This window comes from Capra hircus, chromosome 3 (assembly GCF_001704415.2).
Source record: "Capra hircus breed San Clemente chromosome 3, ASM170441v1, whole genome shotgun sequence".
NCBI lineage: Eukaryota > Metazoa > Chordata > Mammalia > Artiodactyla > Bovidae > Capra > Capra hircus.
Genome location: NC_030810.1, coordinates 29,036,173 through 29,051,589, shown reverse-complemented (window position 1 = coordinate 29,051,589; position 15,417 = coordinate 29,036,173). Strand labels below are relative to the sequence as shown.

Here is a 15,417-nt window from a genome sequence, read left to right as displayed (position 1 = left end):
TTAGAGATGGAGGGGCCAGGGTTCACATCCCGAAGGATGGGCCTCGAGGGGCCACCTCAAGGGTGCTGCCAGCCAGTCTGCTGACTCTCTGCACTTTTGAACAACCAGACCAGGTAAAACACATACAGTCACTTTTAAACTGTAAAGTGGGCGCACATACGAGGAGAAAAACTCCTTGGGAATAGGAACCAGGTCCCATGTCTCTCTAGAGAACCAGGGCCTCCCTATAATTTTTTTTTCCCCCACCTCTATTGAGACACAGTTGACAAATAAAAGCTGTACACATTCAGGTTGCAAAACGCGATGTTTGGATATACATATATATTGTGGAATGACCAGCACAATCAAGCTAATCAAGACACCATCACATCAGTTACCCTTTCTGGGGTGAGGAGCGAGGACATTTATGCTCCACATTCTTAGCAAATTTCCAGTACATAAGACATTATTATTAACTACAGTCACCATGCTGTACTTCAGGTCTCCAGAACTTATTCATCTTACAACTGAAAGTTTGTACCCTCTGACCAACATTTTCCCTTTTCCCCCCACCACCAGTCTACTATACTTTTTTCCCCCGCTTTGGCTGCATGGTGAAGCATACAGGATCTTAGTTCCCTGACCAGGGATCAAACCCACAGCCCCTGCAGTGGAAGCTCAAGAGTCTGACCAACTGGACCACCAAGGAAGTCAGCTACTATACTTTTTTGAGCACCTACTATGTTCCATTTATATATATTATATAATGGCTTTGTATCCACAAGCCATTTAATGCTGGAGATGGTGAAGGATAAGGAGGCCTGGCGTGCTGTAGTCCATGGGGTCGCAAAGAGCTGGACAAGACTGAGCGGGACAACTGGACCCTGAGAGAGACAACACTCCCTCTTGCACAGACGAGGGAACTGAAGCCAGGCCATCTGAGGCCACTCAGCTCTGGGTGGTAGAGCTGGGACTTTGCTTTTCTCACTAACAGAGCTCTTTCTACTCATTCACTAGGCTTCCTCTCCAGAAGAGAGGCTTAACACTTAATGTCTACTCACATTAATTACTATTAATTAGTCTGATTTGCTGAGAGCAGATTATTACTACCAAGGAAGGCCCAGGCACGATATTATATAGGCAAGGGGGCCAGGGAGGGAGGGACTCCTCAAGGGGTCAGTGCCAAATGCTCTCCCTATTCCTTTGGAAAGACTTTTCCCCACATTTTATAAACCTCCGCCTGGACCATGCTTTCTAACCTGGAAAAGTTCTCAAAGCTGAGCTACACCATCATCCTTTCCAGGGAGACCACCCTCTCCTACAGGCTGTGAGTGGCCACCTCTGCGCTTCCTCTGTCACAGCCCAGCCACACCGCGCTGTCATCGTAGGCTTGAACCTCAGTCTTTCTATCAGTTAGGGGGCACCTGAGGACAGGTCCAGTCTGACTCATCCCTGTGTCCCCCAAATGCTGGACTCTGGTCCTTTCCATCACTGCCCGATGCCACCTCCTACCCACACGGAGGCTGCTTCTGGGAACAGCAGGAACATGCAGGCCCACAGCCAGGGAGCTGGCAGAGGACCCAGCCAGCAGCACCATCTGTCCCTGGAGCCACAGGACACAAGAGGCACAAGGCAGAGGTGTCAGTCCCTCGGCTCAGCCAGGTCAGCCCAGGACAAGGAGAAGAACCACAACACCGGGGCCCCTGCCCAGCTGCAGCTGAGCATCAGACAGGCTTCGAATTCTCTAACTCACTCAAAGTGACTCGGGGCCAGAGCTTTGGTTTTCTCAGCTGTAAAGCTAGATGAAAACCAGCAGCCTTGCAGAGCTGTTGGGAGGTTTAACTAAGCCTGACACTCAGTAGGTGTTCAACAAAAGGTAGTATTTACCATATCACCCAACCCACTGACCCTGTCATTGACCCACTAAGGAAACTGAAGTCCAGAGGAGTCAGAAAGAAAAGAACCAATATTTACTATAGTCAATTACGTGTCAAGTTCTACACTCCTCCAATGCCTTTAATCTTGCCAACAATCTAACAAGATCTGCAGGAACAGACCTGCTTCACAGGAAAAGGCCTACAAAGATGAAGTGAGTGAACATCTCAAAGGCAGTTAGCACTTAGCACTGTCCAGCTTGGGCCCAGGCTCCTGGACCAGGCACAGGTAAAGGGCAGAGGTGCAGCCTCTCCAGGCCATGGTGTGTATGAGGTTGAAGCAGAAGGTCAGCTCTGAATCTGCATTGTCAGTGTGTGAAGGTAGGCAGAGGAGGTTGGCATGGGTGAGCCTGGGTGGGAGGGTGAGGCTACTTACAAAGGCTGGGAAAGGGGTCCCACTTAGCAGGTAGAGGTTCTGAGTCTCTTGCCAGCAATGCAAGCCCTGCACTTCCCCTTACTTCTCTGTGCCTTGCCTGCATCAGGGTGCTGATCCCACGGTCCACCTCCCAATTGTGAGCGGTCGGGGTGGATGGGAAGCAGTGGGGACCTTCACAGCACAGGCCATTCAGAGGAGAGGAACTCCTTTGACATGTCTCCCTGGGCTGCTGAGCTCAGTATGCAGGGACCACACACCTTGGCACCAAGGCTCTAGAGAGCCCCAAGGAGTGCACAGCCTGGTGGGCAGGGCAACATGACTCACAGCACTCCAAACCTCAAACCCTGCTCACGGGGCCCAGGCCCCCAGACTGCAGCTCATCGTAGCCTTGTCTCAGACCCTTCCAGCTGCTCTGCCCTCACTCACTCCCAGCCACGCCAGCCTCCCTTCAGCAGCTTGCCAGCTCCCCCCACCTTGGAGCTGCAAATGAATGCTATTCCCTCTGCCTGGAATGCTCTCCCCCCAACTCCTCCCATGGCTGCCTCCTTTTTAGCCGCTGGGTCTCTGCTCAGCTGTCACCTGGTTGGAGAACTCTCTTCTGACCTCTCTCATTATTCTCTAACAGTTCTCCGTTCCCCAGACAACCTGAGTTTAACCTCGGCAGTGCCACTTACTAGCTGTGTGACCTTGGGCAAGTTACTTAACCTCTCTGTGTCAGTTTCGTCTTTAATATGGGCATAGCACCACTATCTACTTCACAGACTTGTTATAAGGAATAGACGAGCTAATGCAAGCTTGTCACCTAGCTCGTATTTATGACATTTATTATTACTATTCACAGCTCTTATAGCAGATTTTCGTTGTATATTTCTTCGACTACCTTTTCACTGTGTCTCCCTCATTAGCTGTCAGCTCACAACAGCCTGGGTTCATCACAGAATACTCAGTCCTGACACAGGCTAATCACTGTAGAAGAAACACCAGAGGCCAACACAACATCCCAGGGAAACACCATTAATTCTGGGAGCAGAAGGATGGAGGTTTGAAAGGGAATGATGGCTGAGCCGGGTTTTGAAGGATGAAGATGAGTCCTCCAAACAGACTAAGAACACCAAGTCTATCCACCCAGGGCTGAGACTGGGGTTCAGATGTGGCTCCCAAATAGGCTGAAGCTAAGCATCCGAGTTTTGTCTCCTCTGGGAAGACTTCTGGGAACCCTTCAGCCCCCTCTGAGCCATCATGGCCGCCCATTTGTCCACAAGTTTTTGTGTTCCTGCTACATGAGAGACACAGTATTTTATTAGGGTTTTCTCTTCCCCCACCACTCAGTGGGGTAGTTGAGGAAGCCAGGCCCCTGCTTTTCACTGTCAGGACCAGTCTCAAAGTGGTGCACAAACCCTTCACAAACATCCAGACCCCTAGGATGTCCAGGCTGATGGAGACCTCAGAGAACAACCAGAAAAGGGGAGCACCTGGCCTAAGGTTAAGCATGAACAATGGGGTGAAGATGAGATGTTAATCCAGAGGTGGCCAAATACTGTGTCCTAAACTTCCCCACACTTTGAACTAGACCCCAGTTGAGGCTGGGGGTGGGGAGCAGTTCCAACAGCTGTCCTCAGGTTCGAGGTGAAGCGGGGGGTTGCAACAAGGGCCCGGAAGCAGCAGGCAGGTCTGTGGGCTGGTGAACAGGTGCACAGATGCCCACAGCTGCATCTGGTCTCCTACCACCTGTCAGCAGCAGCACCAGATGCAGGGCTTGCCGGGGAAACTGGAACAAACAACCCCTTCCTCATCCCCAGGGTAAGTGAAGTCCTGGGCCCCTTGGGGAATTGCCTAGACAGGGCTAGAACCCAGGTTTAATAGAGTTTCACAGCCTCCCACAGGGTGCCCGCAGGTCCCTGCCAACCCAGGAAGGCGGGACTCAGTACCCAGTACAGACTGACCACTTGCATGGGAAAGAAGGGTCTCCACTGAGAGAAACAGGACAAGTGACCCTTGCAGCACCACCATACGGGCATCAGCGCTCCTCCAGCCTCGTCCCCCCAGGCTGGCAGCAGACTTGCAACCTCATTCACTCACTCGCTCACACCTGCCGAGTGCTTGCTGGGTACCCCGTAACAGGTGAGAGCCAGAGCCGACCCCAAAATGCTCACTGTTTGCAGAGCCATGTGACCCTGACAAGGGCCCTGGAACCCTGGGAAGCAGGGCTTGTGGGTTATCTGAGGACTCCGTTTAACCCAGTTCTCTTTGTCCCCAGGGAAGAGTTTGGTGGAGTTTTTTGGTTTGCTTGCTTTTCATTGAAAACCGCTCTGGTAACAAACTCAGCAAATGGTCTCCTCCTGTATTCTGGGAGAACTTGGAGAACTCAGGAGGAAACAAGGGGAGTCCAAGGAGATCTGCCATTCAGGCAGCAATCCAAAGGCGGTGATCAAGGGCACAGTGTTTTCAGCCAGTATGAGGTCACCATGTCACCCCATGAGCCCAACTTCCAGGCCCACCCCTACCTCTACTCTCAGACTCAGGGTGCGGGTGGGGGCAAATGTGGGGAAGCAGCATGCCAGCTGGGCTCCGAGTTGGGACACATGGGTGGGAATCCCATTCTGGGCTTTCATCGGGCCTAGCCTTAAGTTCTCTAGGAGCTCAAACTCTAGAGCCAGACTGCCCAAGTTCAAATCTCCACTCTGCCACTTTCTTCCAGTGTGATACTGGGCAAGTCTTCAACCTCTCTGAGACTCAGTTTCCTCATGGAGGACGTGGAGATGATAACTGCACCTATCTCACAAAGAACTGGAGCAGTTATAAACACAAAGCATCTCATATGATGCCTAGCATGGTCAGCTGTATAAGGATTTGCTACTGCTGTCATCTCTGTGATAAAGACATGTTGCTCCTCCACTGCCTTCTCCCCGGTTACTGATGAGGATCAATGGGAAAAGAGTCATGAAGGGTTATAGACAACAGGGCACAAGAGAAGACACAGACAGCCCTACCCACCCGGAAGAGGCTCTCTGCCCTGCACTCAGGGATGGGACCAAGAAGCCCTGATGCTCAGATCCCATCCTTGGTCTCACTGAAAAGCTGCCTGTGCCCACTGGTTCATTAAGCATTCCCAGGCCTGGCCACATCCAACCCTGTGCTGGGAACACCAAGAGCTGCCTCAAGTGGTGGGAGAGAGGGACATGCAAATTCCACACACAATCCATGGTGGGAAGGAGCTAGCATAGGGGCTTGTCGTGTCAAGAGAAATCTGGGAAAGCTTTCCAGAGGAGGCAGCATCTGAGCAGAGATCGGAGGGCTCAGAAGAAACTTATCATGGAGACAAGTTTGCAGGAAGCTGGTGGGGAGTCTGGCGGTGGGACGGGGTGGGGGTCACTTAGCAGAGAGCACTCTTGCAGAGGAGGGAACAAGCGTGGTGCACTGAGGCAGTGGCAAGCTGTTCAGTATGGCTGCCATACTAATCGCAGAGGCATGGGGAAGGGGGATGAGGAGGGAAAGGGGGGCAGAGGCAGATTACCAAGATCCCTTTGTATAAGGTAAGGAATGTGAGCGTGATACCCAAGGCAGCCTTCTGAACAGGTGAGGAATAATTACATTTGCCTTTTAGAAGCATCTCTGTAGTGGAGGGTGAGTAGGAGGGGGTGGACCTGAGACAGGGAAGCAGGGAAGGAAAGGTGCTGGGCCAGTTGAGGACAGTGAGGTCTGGGCTGAGTGGTGGTCGTGCAGATAGACGAAGGGAGTGGAGAAGAGATGTCCTTATTTACCCCTTTTTAAAGGCTTTCCCCCAAAATATCTTCAGAGGACACTCACTCTACGCCCATAGCATGTCTGCCAGTCTGTCCTGAACCTTTTTCCATTTATCAGATCAAAGGCCCCCACCAGGGACCACTGAGCACTTGGGTCTGTCTGGTGCCTCAGCATCCAATCTCAGCTCCAAAGTCCCCGTTAAGAGGCTTCAGGGAAACGTTCTCTGCAAGGTTACCTTGCAGATCACCTTCCCAACAGCCCTCACTTGGTCCTGCACATGCTCTCCCAAAGAGGTCATTGTCCCCAAGAACCCTTCGGTTTCAGTCTGCCATACTCTCACCCACACGCACACCCCTAGCCTGTAACTTCTAGCAGCTCCAAGCCCTTCGAGCCCTGAACCCCGAGAGTTAAACACCACAGAACCACAGAGCTCAGTCATCCGGCAGAAACAAGCTTGGAACTCCATGGGGAGACACACACCCCCAGAGTAGAATCCCAGATGCCAAGAACTTGCCAAAGATGATTCTACTCAACCCAGCTAGTCAGCCTAACGGTCCCTGGGGCTTGTTTGGTGATTGTTGCTTATAATGAACCAGCCTAGGAGCTCTGAAATTTCTCCTTGCAGAGAGAGCTAGAAAATGGCCCGTGGAAAGGGAGAGAGAAGATGTAGGACTCCTGACTTCAAATGGAAACTTCAGTTCTCTTTTGGGATCCCCAGACTCCAGTCCCCTCCCTCTGCCTCCAAGCCTCCCTCCCCCACCCACCCTCCATACCCTTCGCAGGTGACTTCCAACAGTCTGGATCATTGCTGCAGCGGCCGCTAGCTGGTCGCACCCTCCTCGGAGAGACACTGGTCAGAGAGACTCTGACAGCCGGCTCCAACTCAGAACGCAGCAGATCGCCTTGCCTCCCACTCCTCCTCCCCCTCCCCGCTCCTGCCCTCCTGAGCCAGCCCTTATCACCGAGCCCGGGCTCTTTCTCAGACTGCCCCCCTCCCCTAGAGCCCCGTACAGAGGCTCCTGTGCCTGCTGCTCAGCGCAGAGGAAGGAGAGAGGCTGCCAGCTGGGCCACAGCCACGTCAGGAGCCCTGTGCCCGCCCACTGGGCAGCCAGCCGGACACTCACTACACCTCCAGCCACCGCCAAACTTGGTCACCTCCACTCCTAGCCCCTGACGTCCTCCCCACAGGGTCTCTGCTCTGGGATCACTCCCGGTCCCAGCCAGGAAGACTGACAGAACAGGCACCAGGTTTCCATCCGTCCACAAAGGGTCAGGCCAGAAGGTGGCAGGAGGCCAGGGAGCTGCCAGCAGCCTCCCAGAGAGATACCAGATCCACCTGCTAGGACTCTTCACCCTTGGGGTGCCGCCTCACGCTCCGGCCTGCCAGCATCAAGCAGCTGCTGGCCAGGGACAGGGCACACCCCCTCACTTCCTTAAAATAGGCAGTGTGACTTTTCTAAAAGTGACACCTACCAAATTCCACCCACGGGCACCACAGAGTTCAGCCCCTGGGCACCCACCCCAGCCCCTCTGTAGCCACTACTGACTAAAAGACCACCCGGATCTTCCCTTCTCCGCCTCACTTCTGCAAGAGACATGGTGAGGCAGACTTGACACACACATGGGATTTCTCATGACAGGCCAACAGAATCAAGTGCTTGGTGCTTAGGGAAAGAAGGAGGGGAGCGGAATGTAGGCTGCGATGGACATGTGCATGGTGCACAACAGCGCCTCGCTGCAACCTTCACCCACTGTGTGCTGGGCTCACCGCGCCCTCATTTCAACCCCCGCAGGGTCGCTTGGGGAGGGCAGGTGGGGTGTCCCAGGTGGCACAGCTGTTGAGTGCAGAGCTGTACTGGAACAGAGGTCAGTCTGATTCTGAGGCCTCTGCCCCTCGCTGCCTCTAGTTCACTTACCACGAGCCTAATGTCTCCCCCTGGGCCTAAGAGAACTGGGTTCCGACCTGTTTTTTTTTCACTATGTGCTGTGCGACTCTGGGCGAGTTTCCGGCTTTCTCTGGGCCCTCTTGTTCTAGGAGTCAAGGACTCTAACATCCATCACTATGAGCTCAGGCCCTCCCTTCGAAGAGTTTATGTCTGTCAGTAAGCTTCAGTGTCAACAAATGAAAAATTAAAGTCAAGCCTTAAAAATGGCAAGATGGGGACTTCCCTGGTAGTCCAGTGGCTAAGACTCTGAGCTTAATGCAGGGAACCTGGGTTCGATCCCTGGTCAGGAAACTAGATCCCACATACTGAGACTAAGATCAGGGGCAGCCAAACAAATAAACAATTTTTTTTTTTTAATGGCAAGATGGTCCAAGCATGGCATTGAGGGTTGGGGTTATCTGGGAGGCTTCGTGGAGGAGGCAATGCTAAAGCTGGACCGGAGGCTGAATGAGCTGAGAAAAGGGAAGAGGTGGGAGGCCTTAAGGGAACAGAACAGGATGCAGTCATAGGCAGTAACCATCCTCATCTTGTAGGAAAAAGCTGGAAATCTATCACTGAGGACCCTGAATGCCAGGAAACAGGGTTCAGGCATCAAGGAGCCTCTGAGTTGAAGTTTGTGTTCAACATGATAAAGAGCCATGTGAGGTGAAGAGGACGGGTGTCACGAGAACCTTCTGGACAGGTAAGAAAAACAGCTCAGAAAGAGGACAGTTCATCTCACTAGATAAAGCAGGCAGGAGGACAATTTCAGGGTCTTCATTGTGCAGATGAGGGGGAGGAAACCCAGAAGGCCTCTGGGCCCAGCCCTAGCCTCTCTCCAAAGATGTCTGGACTCAGACTCACTGCACTCAGTCTAGCCCCCTCATCTTACCGATGAGCACACTGAGACCCAGGGATGAAAACTGAGCCAACCAGAGTCTCACAGTTAGGCAGCTGTCTAGAATCACCACTCCTGACTTCAAACCTAGAGTCCTGGCCACCAACACCACAGCAAGGCATAAAATACGAAAGGCTTCATCCAGTTAGACTTATGAGAAGACTTCCAGCAAGGCTGAATCAACGTACTATCAAGAACTAGGTCTTTCTGCAGAGGCCCCAGCAGCCCACGAAGGTCTCCCTCCCCTTTGCTATTTATTACAGAACTGACCCTTGCGTCTCTTCAGCAGCTCTGTTTGGTCTATTACTCCAATGAATATTTCCTGGGTGTCTGTCTCCCCTTTCCAACTTGGGAGCCCCTTGATGGCTGAGAGCCCATCTTCCTGATCTTTGTGCCTCTCCCACAAGCCCCCCGACCAGGGCCCTAAATGCAGAAGGCATGAGACACACCTGATGAATCATAGTCCTGGAAAGGTGAATTGAGAAGAGATCTTCAGTGATAGCTAGTCAGTAGTTCTCCAACCTCAGCCTGCATCAGAATCAGCCAGACTTTTTTATTTTGGGCCACAATGAGAGGCATGTGTAATCTTAGTTCCCTGACCAGGGTTTGAACCTGCACTCACTGGCTATTCAGGAGACTCAGGTTCAGGAAGATCCCCTGGAGAAGGAAACGGCAACCTGCTCCAGTTTTCTTGCTTGGGAAAGCCCATGGACAGAGGAGCCTGGCAGGCTACAGTCTACGGGGTCACAAGCAATTGGGCAAGACTTATACGACGAGGACTGAGCATGCATGCACTGCAATGGAAGCGCAAAGTCTTAACCGCTGGACCACCAGGGAAGTCCCCAGAGGGCTTACTGAAATACAGATCACTGGGACCCACCTTCAGCAGAGCTCCAACAGAGCCCAAGAATTTGCATGTCTATAAGATCCCAGATAACCACGATGGTGTGATCACTCACCTAGAGCCAGACATCCTGGAATGTGAAGTCTAGTGGGCCTTAGGAAGCATCACTACGAACAAAGCTAGTGGAGGTGATGGAATTCCAGTTGAGCTATTTCAAATCCTGAAAGATGATGCTGTGAAAGTGCTGTACTCAATATGTCAGCAAATTTGGAAAACTCAGCAGTGGCCACAGGACTGGAAAAGGTCAGTTTTCATTCCAATCCCAAAGAAAGGCAATGTCAAAGAATGCTCAGACTACCGCACAATTGCACTCATCTCACATGCTGGCAAATTAATGCTCAAAATTCTCCAAGTCAGGTTTCAACAGTACGTGAACCATAAACTTGAAGATGTTCAAGCTGGATTTAGAAAAGGCAGAGGAACCAGAGATCAAATTGCCAACATCCACTGGATCATGGAAAAAGTAACAGAGTTCCAGAAAAATATCTACTTCTGCTTTTAACTACGCCAAAGGCTTTGGCTGTGTGGATCACAACAAATTGTGGGAAATTCTTCAAGAGATGGGAATACCAGACCACCTGACCTGCCTCCTGAGAAATCTGTATGCAGGTCAAGAAGCGACAGTTAGAACTGGACATGGAACAACAGACTAGTTCCAAATCAGGAAAGGAGCACATCAAGGCTGTATATTGTCACCCTGCTTATTTAACTTATATGCAGAGTACATCATGCAAAATGCTAGGCTGAATGAAGCACAAGCTGGAATCAAGATTGCTGGGAGAAATATCAATAACCTCAGATATGCAGATGACACCACCCTTATGGTGGAAAGGAAAGAAGAACTAAAGAGCCTCTTGATGAAAGTGAAAGAAGACAGTGAAAAAGTTGGCTTAAAGCTCAACATTCAGAAAACTAAGATCATAGCATCCGGTCCTATCACTTCATGGCAAACAGATAAGGAAACAATGGAAATAGTGAGAGACTTTATTTTCTTGGGCTTCAAAATCACTGGAGATGGTGACTGCAGCCATGAAATTAAAAGGTTTCTTGCTCCTTGAAAGAAAAGCTATGACCAACCTAGACAGCATATTAAAAAGCAGAGACATTACTTTGCCAACAAAGGTCCGTCTAGTCAAGGCTATGGTTTTTCCAGTGGTCATGTATGGATGTGAGAGTTGGACTATTAAGAAAGCTGAGCGCCAAAGAATTGATGCTTTTGAGCTGTGGTGTTGGAGAAGACTCTTGAGAGTCCCTTGGACTGCAAGGAGATCAAACCAGTCAATCCTAAAGGAAATTAGTCCTGAATATTCATTGGAAGGAATGATGCTGAAGCTGAAGCTCCAATACTTTGACCACCTGATGTGAAGAACTGACTCATTGGAAAAGACCCTGATGCTGGGAAAGATTGAAGGGAAGAGGAGAAAGGGTCGACAGAGGATGAGATGGTTGGACGGCATCACCGACTCAATGGACATGAGTTGGAGTAAGCTCCAGGAGTTGGTGATGGACAGGGAAGCCTGGTGTGCTGCAGTCCATGGGGTCGCAAAGAGTCAAACACAACTGAGCGACTGAACTGAACTGAACTGAACTGAACAAGATCCCAAGTGAGGCTGATGCTGCTGGTCCAGGGACCTCACTTTGACAGCCCGTGAGTTATGTCAGTCTTCCCATTTTAAGCTGGGAAAAATGAGGCCCTGAGGTTTTAAAGGCAAACGCTGACAGTATGTCACTATTGTCATCAGCATAATCATCATCGGCATCATCACTGTCATTTTAGCCCTTCATTATAGCCCTTCTCACCTGCCCAGCACTGGGTAAGCACTTCATGTTTGCTACCATCTCTGGGCCTCACCTTAACAGGAAGGTACTATGATTGTTTTTCTCCTGCAAAGGCAATGACAGAGGCAGAGTCTAAAGTCACACAGTTGAATAATAGCCAGCACTGCAACTGGCACACTGATCGAGGTCCAGAGCCCAGAAGTTTAACCTCCACTCTACACAACCTGCTTACAGCTTACGCTGACCAGGAATTCCCTAGAGGTTTCCAAATCCAGCGGGTTCATTTCCAGTGAGGGATGAGCCTGTGGCACCCTCAGCCCAAAGGCTGGGTCCTCGAGTGGTCCATGTCTAGAGGAAGACTGCCTCTTAAGTCTTGTGACCCCAGAGTATTTTCTACCTCAAACACTTCTTTTCCCACAGTTACATCCTTCTTCTGACCCCACCGATGGGGGCCTTCCTGGCTGGAGGATGAAAGTCTGCATTAATTCTTCAGGTCCAAGTACCAGCCCTACCCCTACTCAGCAACAAAATAAATGAAACAGTCTCTATTCCTACTCCATGGCGACACTGGGTTGTCACTGTCAGTCATGGGTCTCCTCCCTCATCAGATGGGAGCGCATCTGAGTCAGCTGAGTCCTCAGTACAGGATCTGCCCAGACCAGGATTTAGCAACTAAATGATGAATGAATGAATGAATGAATGGGTGTAGAGGCAAATGAGGGAATGAATGAGTGAACACATGACCAAACTCCCAGGAATCCCCTCTGCTGGACCCTCTGGCCTTCCCAGATAGGACGACAGACTCTAGCTGGGAGGGGACCTCTGACATCATCACTCCAACTCATTTTCAGCATTGTCCTAGCCGAACCCCACCAGGGGCCAGAGCCTGCAGCTCTCCCCTCTCCACACACACATCTAGTGTCCTAGCCTCCATTTACACACCTCCAAGACTGAAGAACTCCATCTAAGGTTGCCTATGATACTAAAGAGCTCTAGTATCAGCAAGGATGTTACCATTCCTCTTAGCCATGAGGAAAAGGCCATTACCTTTTCACCAAGGCTCTATATCACCCAGAACAAGGTTGCTCCCGAGGCCTGTGACAGCTGGCAAAGACAAGGGAGCACATGGCTTGTCCTCTGCCCACCCTAGTCTACCTGTCCAGACTTCTTTCTTTTCGGTTGTGCCAAGCGGTGTGTGGGATCTTAATTCTCTGACCAGGGATCAAACCTGCAATCCCGACAGTGGAAGCATGGAGTCTTAACCACTGGACCGCCAGGGAAATCCCAGACTTATCTCTTCTAATTCTCTCAAGCCATGAACAGAGCTTCCCACTGTTCCCTTCCACACCTGGGCCTCCCTTTGTTCCTGCTGTTCCATCCACCCTGATGCCCTCTAATAACGCAACATCCAAACCCTCCCCACACAGTCAAGGCCTGGCTCAAATGGCAACACCTCCAGGAAGACTTCTGGGCTCTTCCTAAGTAGAAATTACATTTTCCCCTTCCTCTGTATCTTCACTGCGCACACATAAACACACAGCCACACTTCAATCCTTATTTCTCTCTCACACTGCTTTTTCTCTTAAATTGGGCTGACTTGTGTTCATTTCTCCTTCTTCACCTTGAACAAACAGGTAGAAGCAAGGATGCTGATTCACCAGACTACCCTTCCCCCCTCCCACCAAACCCGCAGGTACTGGAATACAGTAGATGCTCAGTGCCTAAAGAATGGGGGAGTAAGTGATGGAATGGGAAAGAAAAGGGATTGAGCGGACGGAAGTAAGCGCATGTGTGAATGAATGATCAAATGAGTGAGTGAAAGAATATCCTGTTCTCAGAGCTAAGACTCCCAGTTCTTTCTGGGGACCCATTGGGCTTGCGTGGCAGAATAAAGGAAGTTGTGAGATAACTGCAGAGAGGGCAAGAGAGAGGAGCAAAGGGCGGCGGTAGTGGCGGCATCAAGAGAGGAAGTGGAGGTGACTGCATTGTTGCTTCAAGACCAGGCCCCCCTCTTAGAACCACAGCCATTGTGGAGAAGCTGGGCCAGGAGAGCGGTTGAGAAGCCCACTGAAAGGTCCAAAGGGGAGAAGATACAGCATGGTGGGGATGGAGGGGAGGGAATGCCTACAAGTCGTTTAGGCCAGATTCAGGTTTGTGTGAGCAGAGTACCGGACCTGCCCAGCCAGCCCTGAAATCTCTCCTGCCCAGCGGCTCAAACTTGCTCTCCCTCTCTCTCTCTCATCACCTCCTCCTTCTTGGCCCAGCTGCTGGGGGTCCGGACCCAGCCTAACTTCCAGGATTGAGCCCTTGCCAGTGACTGGCTCCCCGACCCCACTCCAGGACCCCAGCGAGCAGCAGTGGCTGCACCCTGTAGACGCTTGAGTTTCCCTCCAAGGGCCAGGCTACGTCGTCTTAGTGAGAGGCCCCGCCCATCCCAGCTCATGTCCCAGAATGCCTTGGTGCCCCAGCCTGCCCAGGCGAGAGTGCTACCAGGCACCACCTGCCTTATCTGGAGCGCTCCCTAGGGTAGAGGCAGACAGGCCTGGAGACGGTGCTGGAGTCGAGGAGGAACCAGCAGCAGAAGGGTCCCAGGGAAAGCGGCCCTTCGGGAGAGAGGGGGTTGGGGAGGGGCTGCGGGCGGCCGGGGTCTTACCCAAGAGGTGGAACACTGTGGACCTAACACCTTGCAGGGCGGAGGCCCAGGAGTCTCCTGGGGACGTCGGAGATGTGGTGGCGTGGGGGAGGTCCCAGAGCAGACTCTGATGGGGGAGGCTGCGGGAGGCTGGAGGGAGGCGCAGGAAGCGGGTAGAGGCACCGGCAAGGGCGGCCCAGACCGGTTCCTGGAGGAGTCTGCTCCCTCCCCTCACCAGCGCCGGCGAGGTGGCCCCGGGGCTGCCGAGCCTGCAGATCATAAAGGGCCGAGGCACCGGACTGGAGCCAGACACTCCGCCCCTCGAGGCGTCAATCCCTGGGCGCCAGGCAGAGGCGGAAACGCTGGGGACCTGGCGGGGTCGAGGTGGAGCCGGGCGGCCTGCGGGATGCAAACACGTCCTCCCAGTCATTGTTAAACCTGCCCCTCACAGCCTTGAAAAGTAATGCTGCTAGTCATTCACACCTTATTGAGCACCTATCAGGTGCTAAACGCGGTGCTGGGTGCTGGGATGCGGTTTTGAGCAGGACACACTGGCCTTGCCCTTATGGGTATTGATAGAAAAAAATTTTAATGGGCAGTTCAGAAGAGAACAAAGAAAATAAATACCACCCAGGGATCTCTTCACTGAGAGAGAATCACTTACTGTTTTCCTGGTACGTGCTTCCAGCTACACTAGAGCTGAAAGAGGTAAACAGTGCTGGCCAGGAGATGGAGGCTTCCTTCTCCCTCCACCAAGTGCAGGTACATATGTTATGTTATATAATATGAAATGTGTGATGTGATCATAGACATGAAGGCGCCGCCTAGAACAATCTCCATCAGTGTTCACGTTTGGGGTACAGGCTCATCTGGCAAATTTGGAAGAGACTTGACAGAGGTGTCGTGGTCTGGGCACGGGTTGGAAAAGAATTTCCAGACATGAGACAGAATGAGAGGGAAATAAAGTTTATTTAGAGTGGGAGACGCTGTTAGAACAGCAGGCCAGCTCAAGGGAGAACCGACACTGAACAAGGGTCCCTAGTCCACTTTTATACCCAGGGTACAAGGAGTGGGATAGGGGTCTTGCGGGTCATTTGCTGATTGGATGGGGCACATATACTGGGTGAGGGGAAGAGTAGGGCAAATACCTTCTCCCTATGGGGTAAGAGGGGAGACAGGTTCTACTGCTCTAGAGGACCTAAATCCGTTAATAGTTACAACATGGGGGAGGGAAGGACAATAAGGG

At 51.7% G+C, this 15,417-nt stretch overlaps 1 protein-coding gene across 1 annotated transcript in view; it reads right to left on the bottom strand.

The window, feature by feature from the left end:
- Positions 1-6,959, bottom strand: part of ACOT11 (acyl-CoA thioesterase 11) — a 46,814-nt gene extending 39,855 nt beyond the window's left edge. The window contains exon 1 of the mRNA XM_018044522.1: positions 6,807-6,959. Within this exon, the coding sequence (XP_017900011.1) occupies positions 6,807-6,839 (33 nt within the window). The 5' untranslated portion in view covers positions 6,840-6,959. The remainder of the gene's footprint in view (positions 1-6,806) is intronic.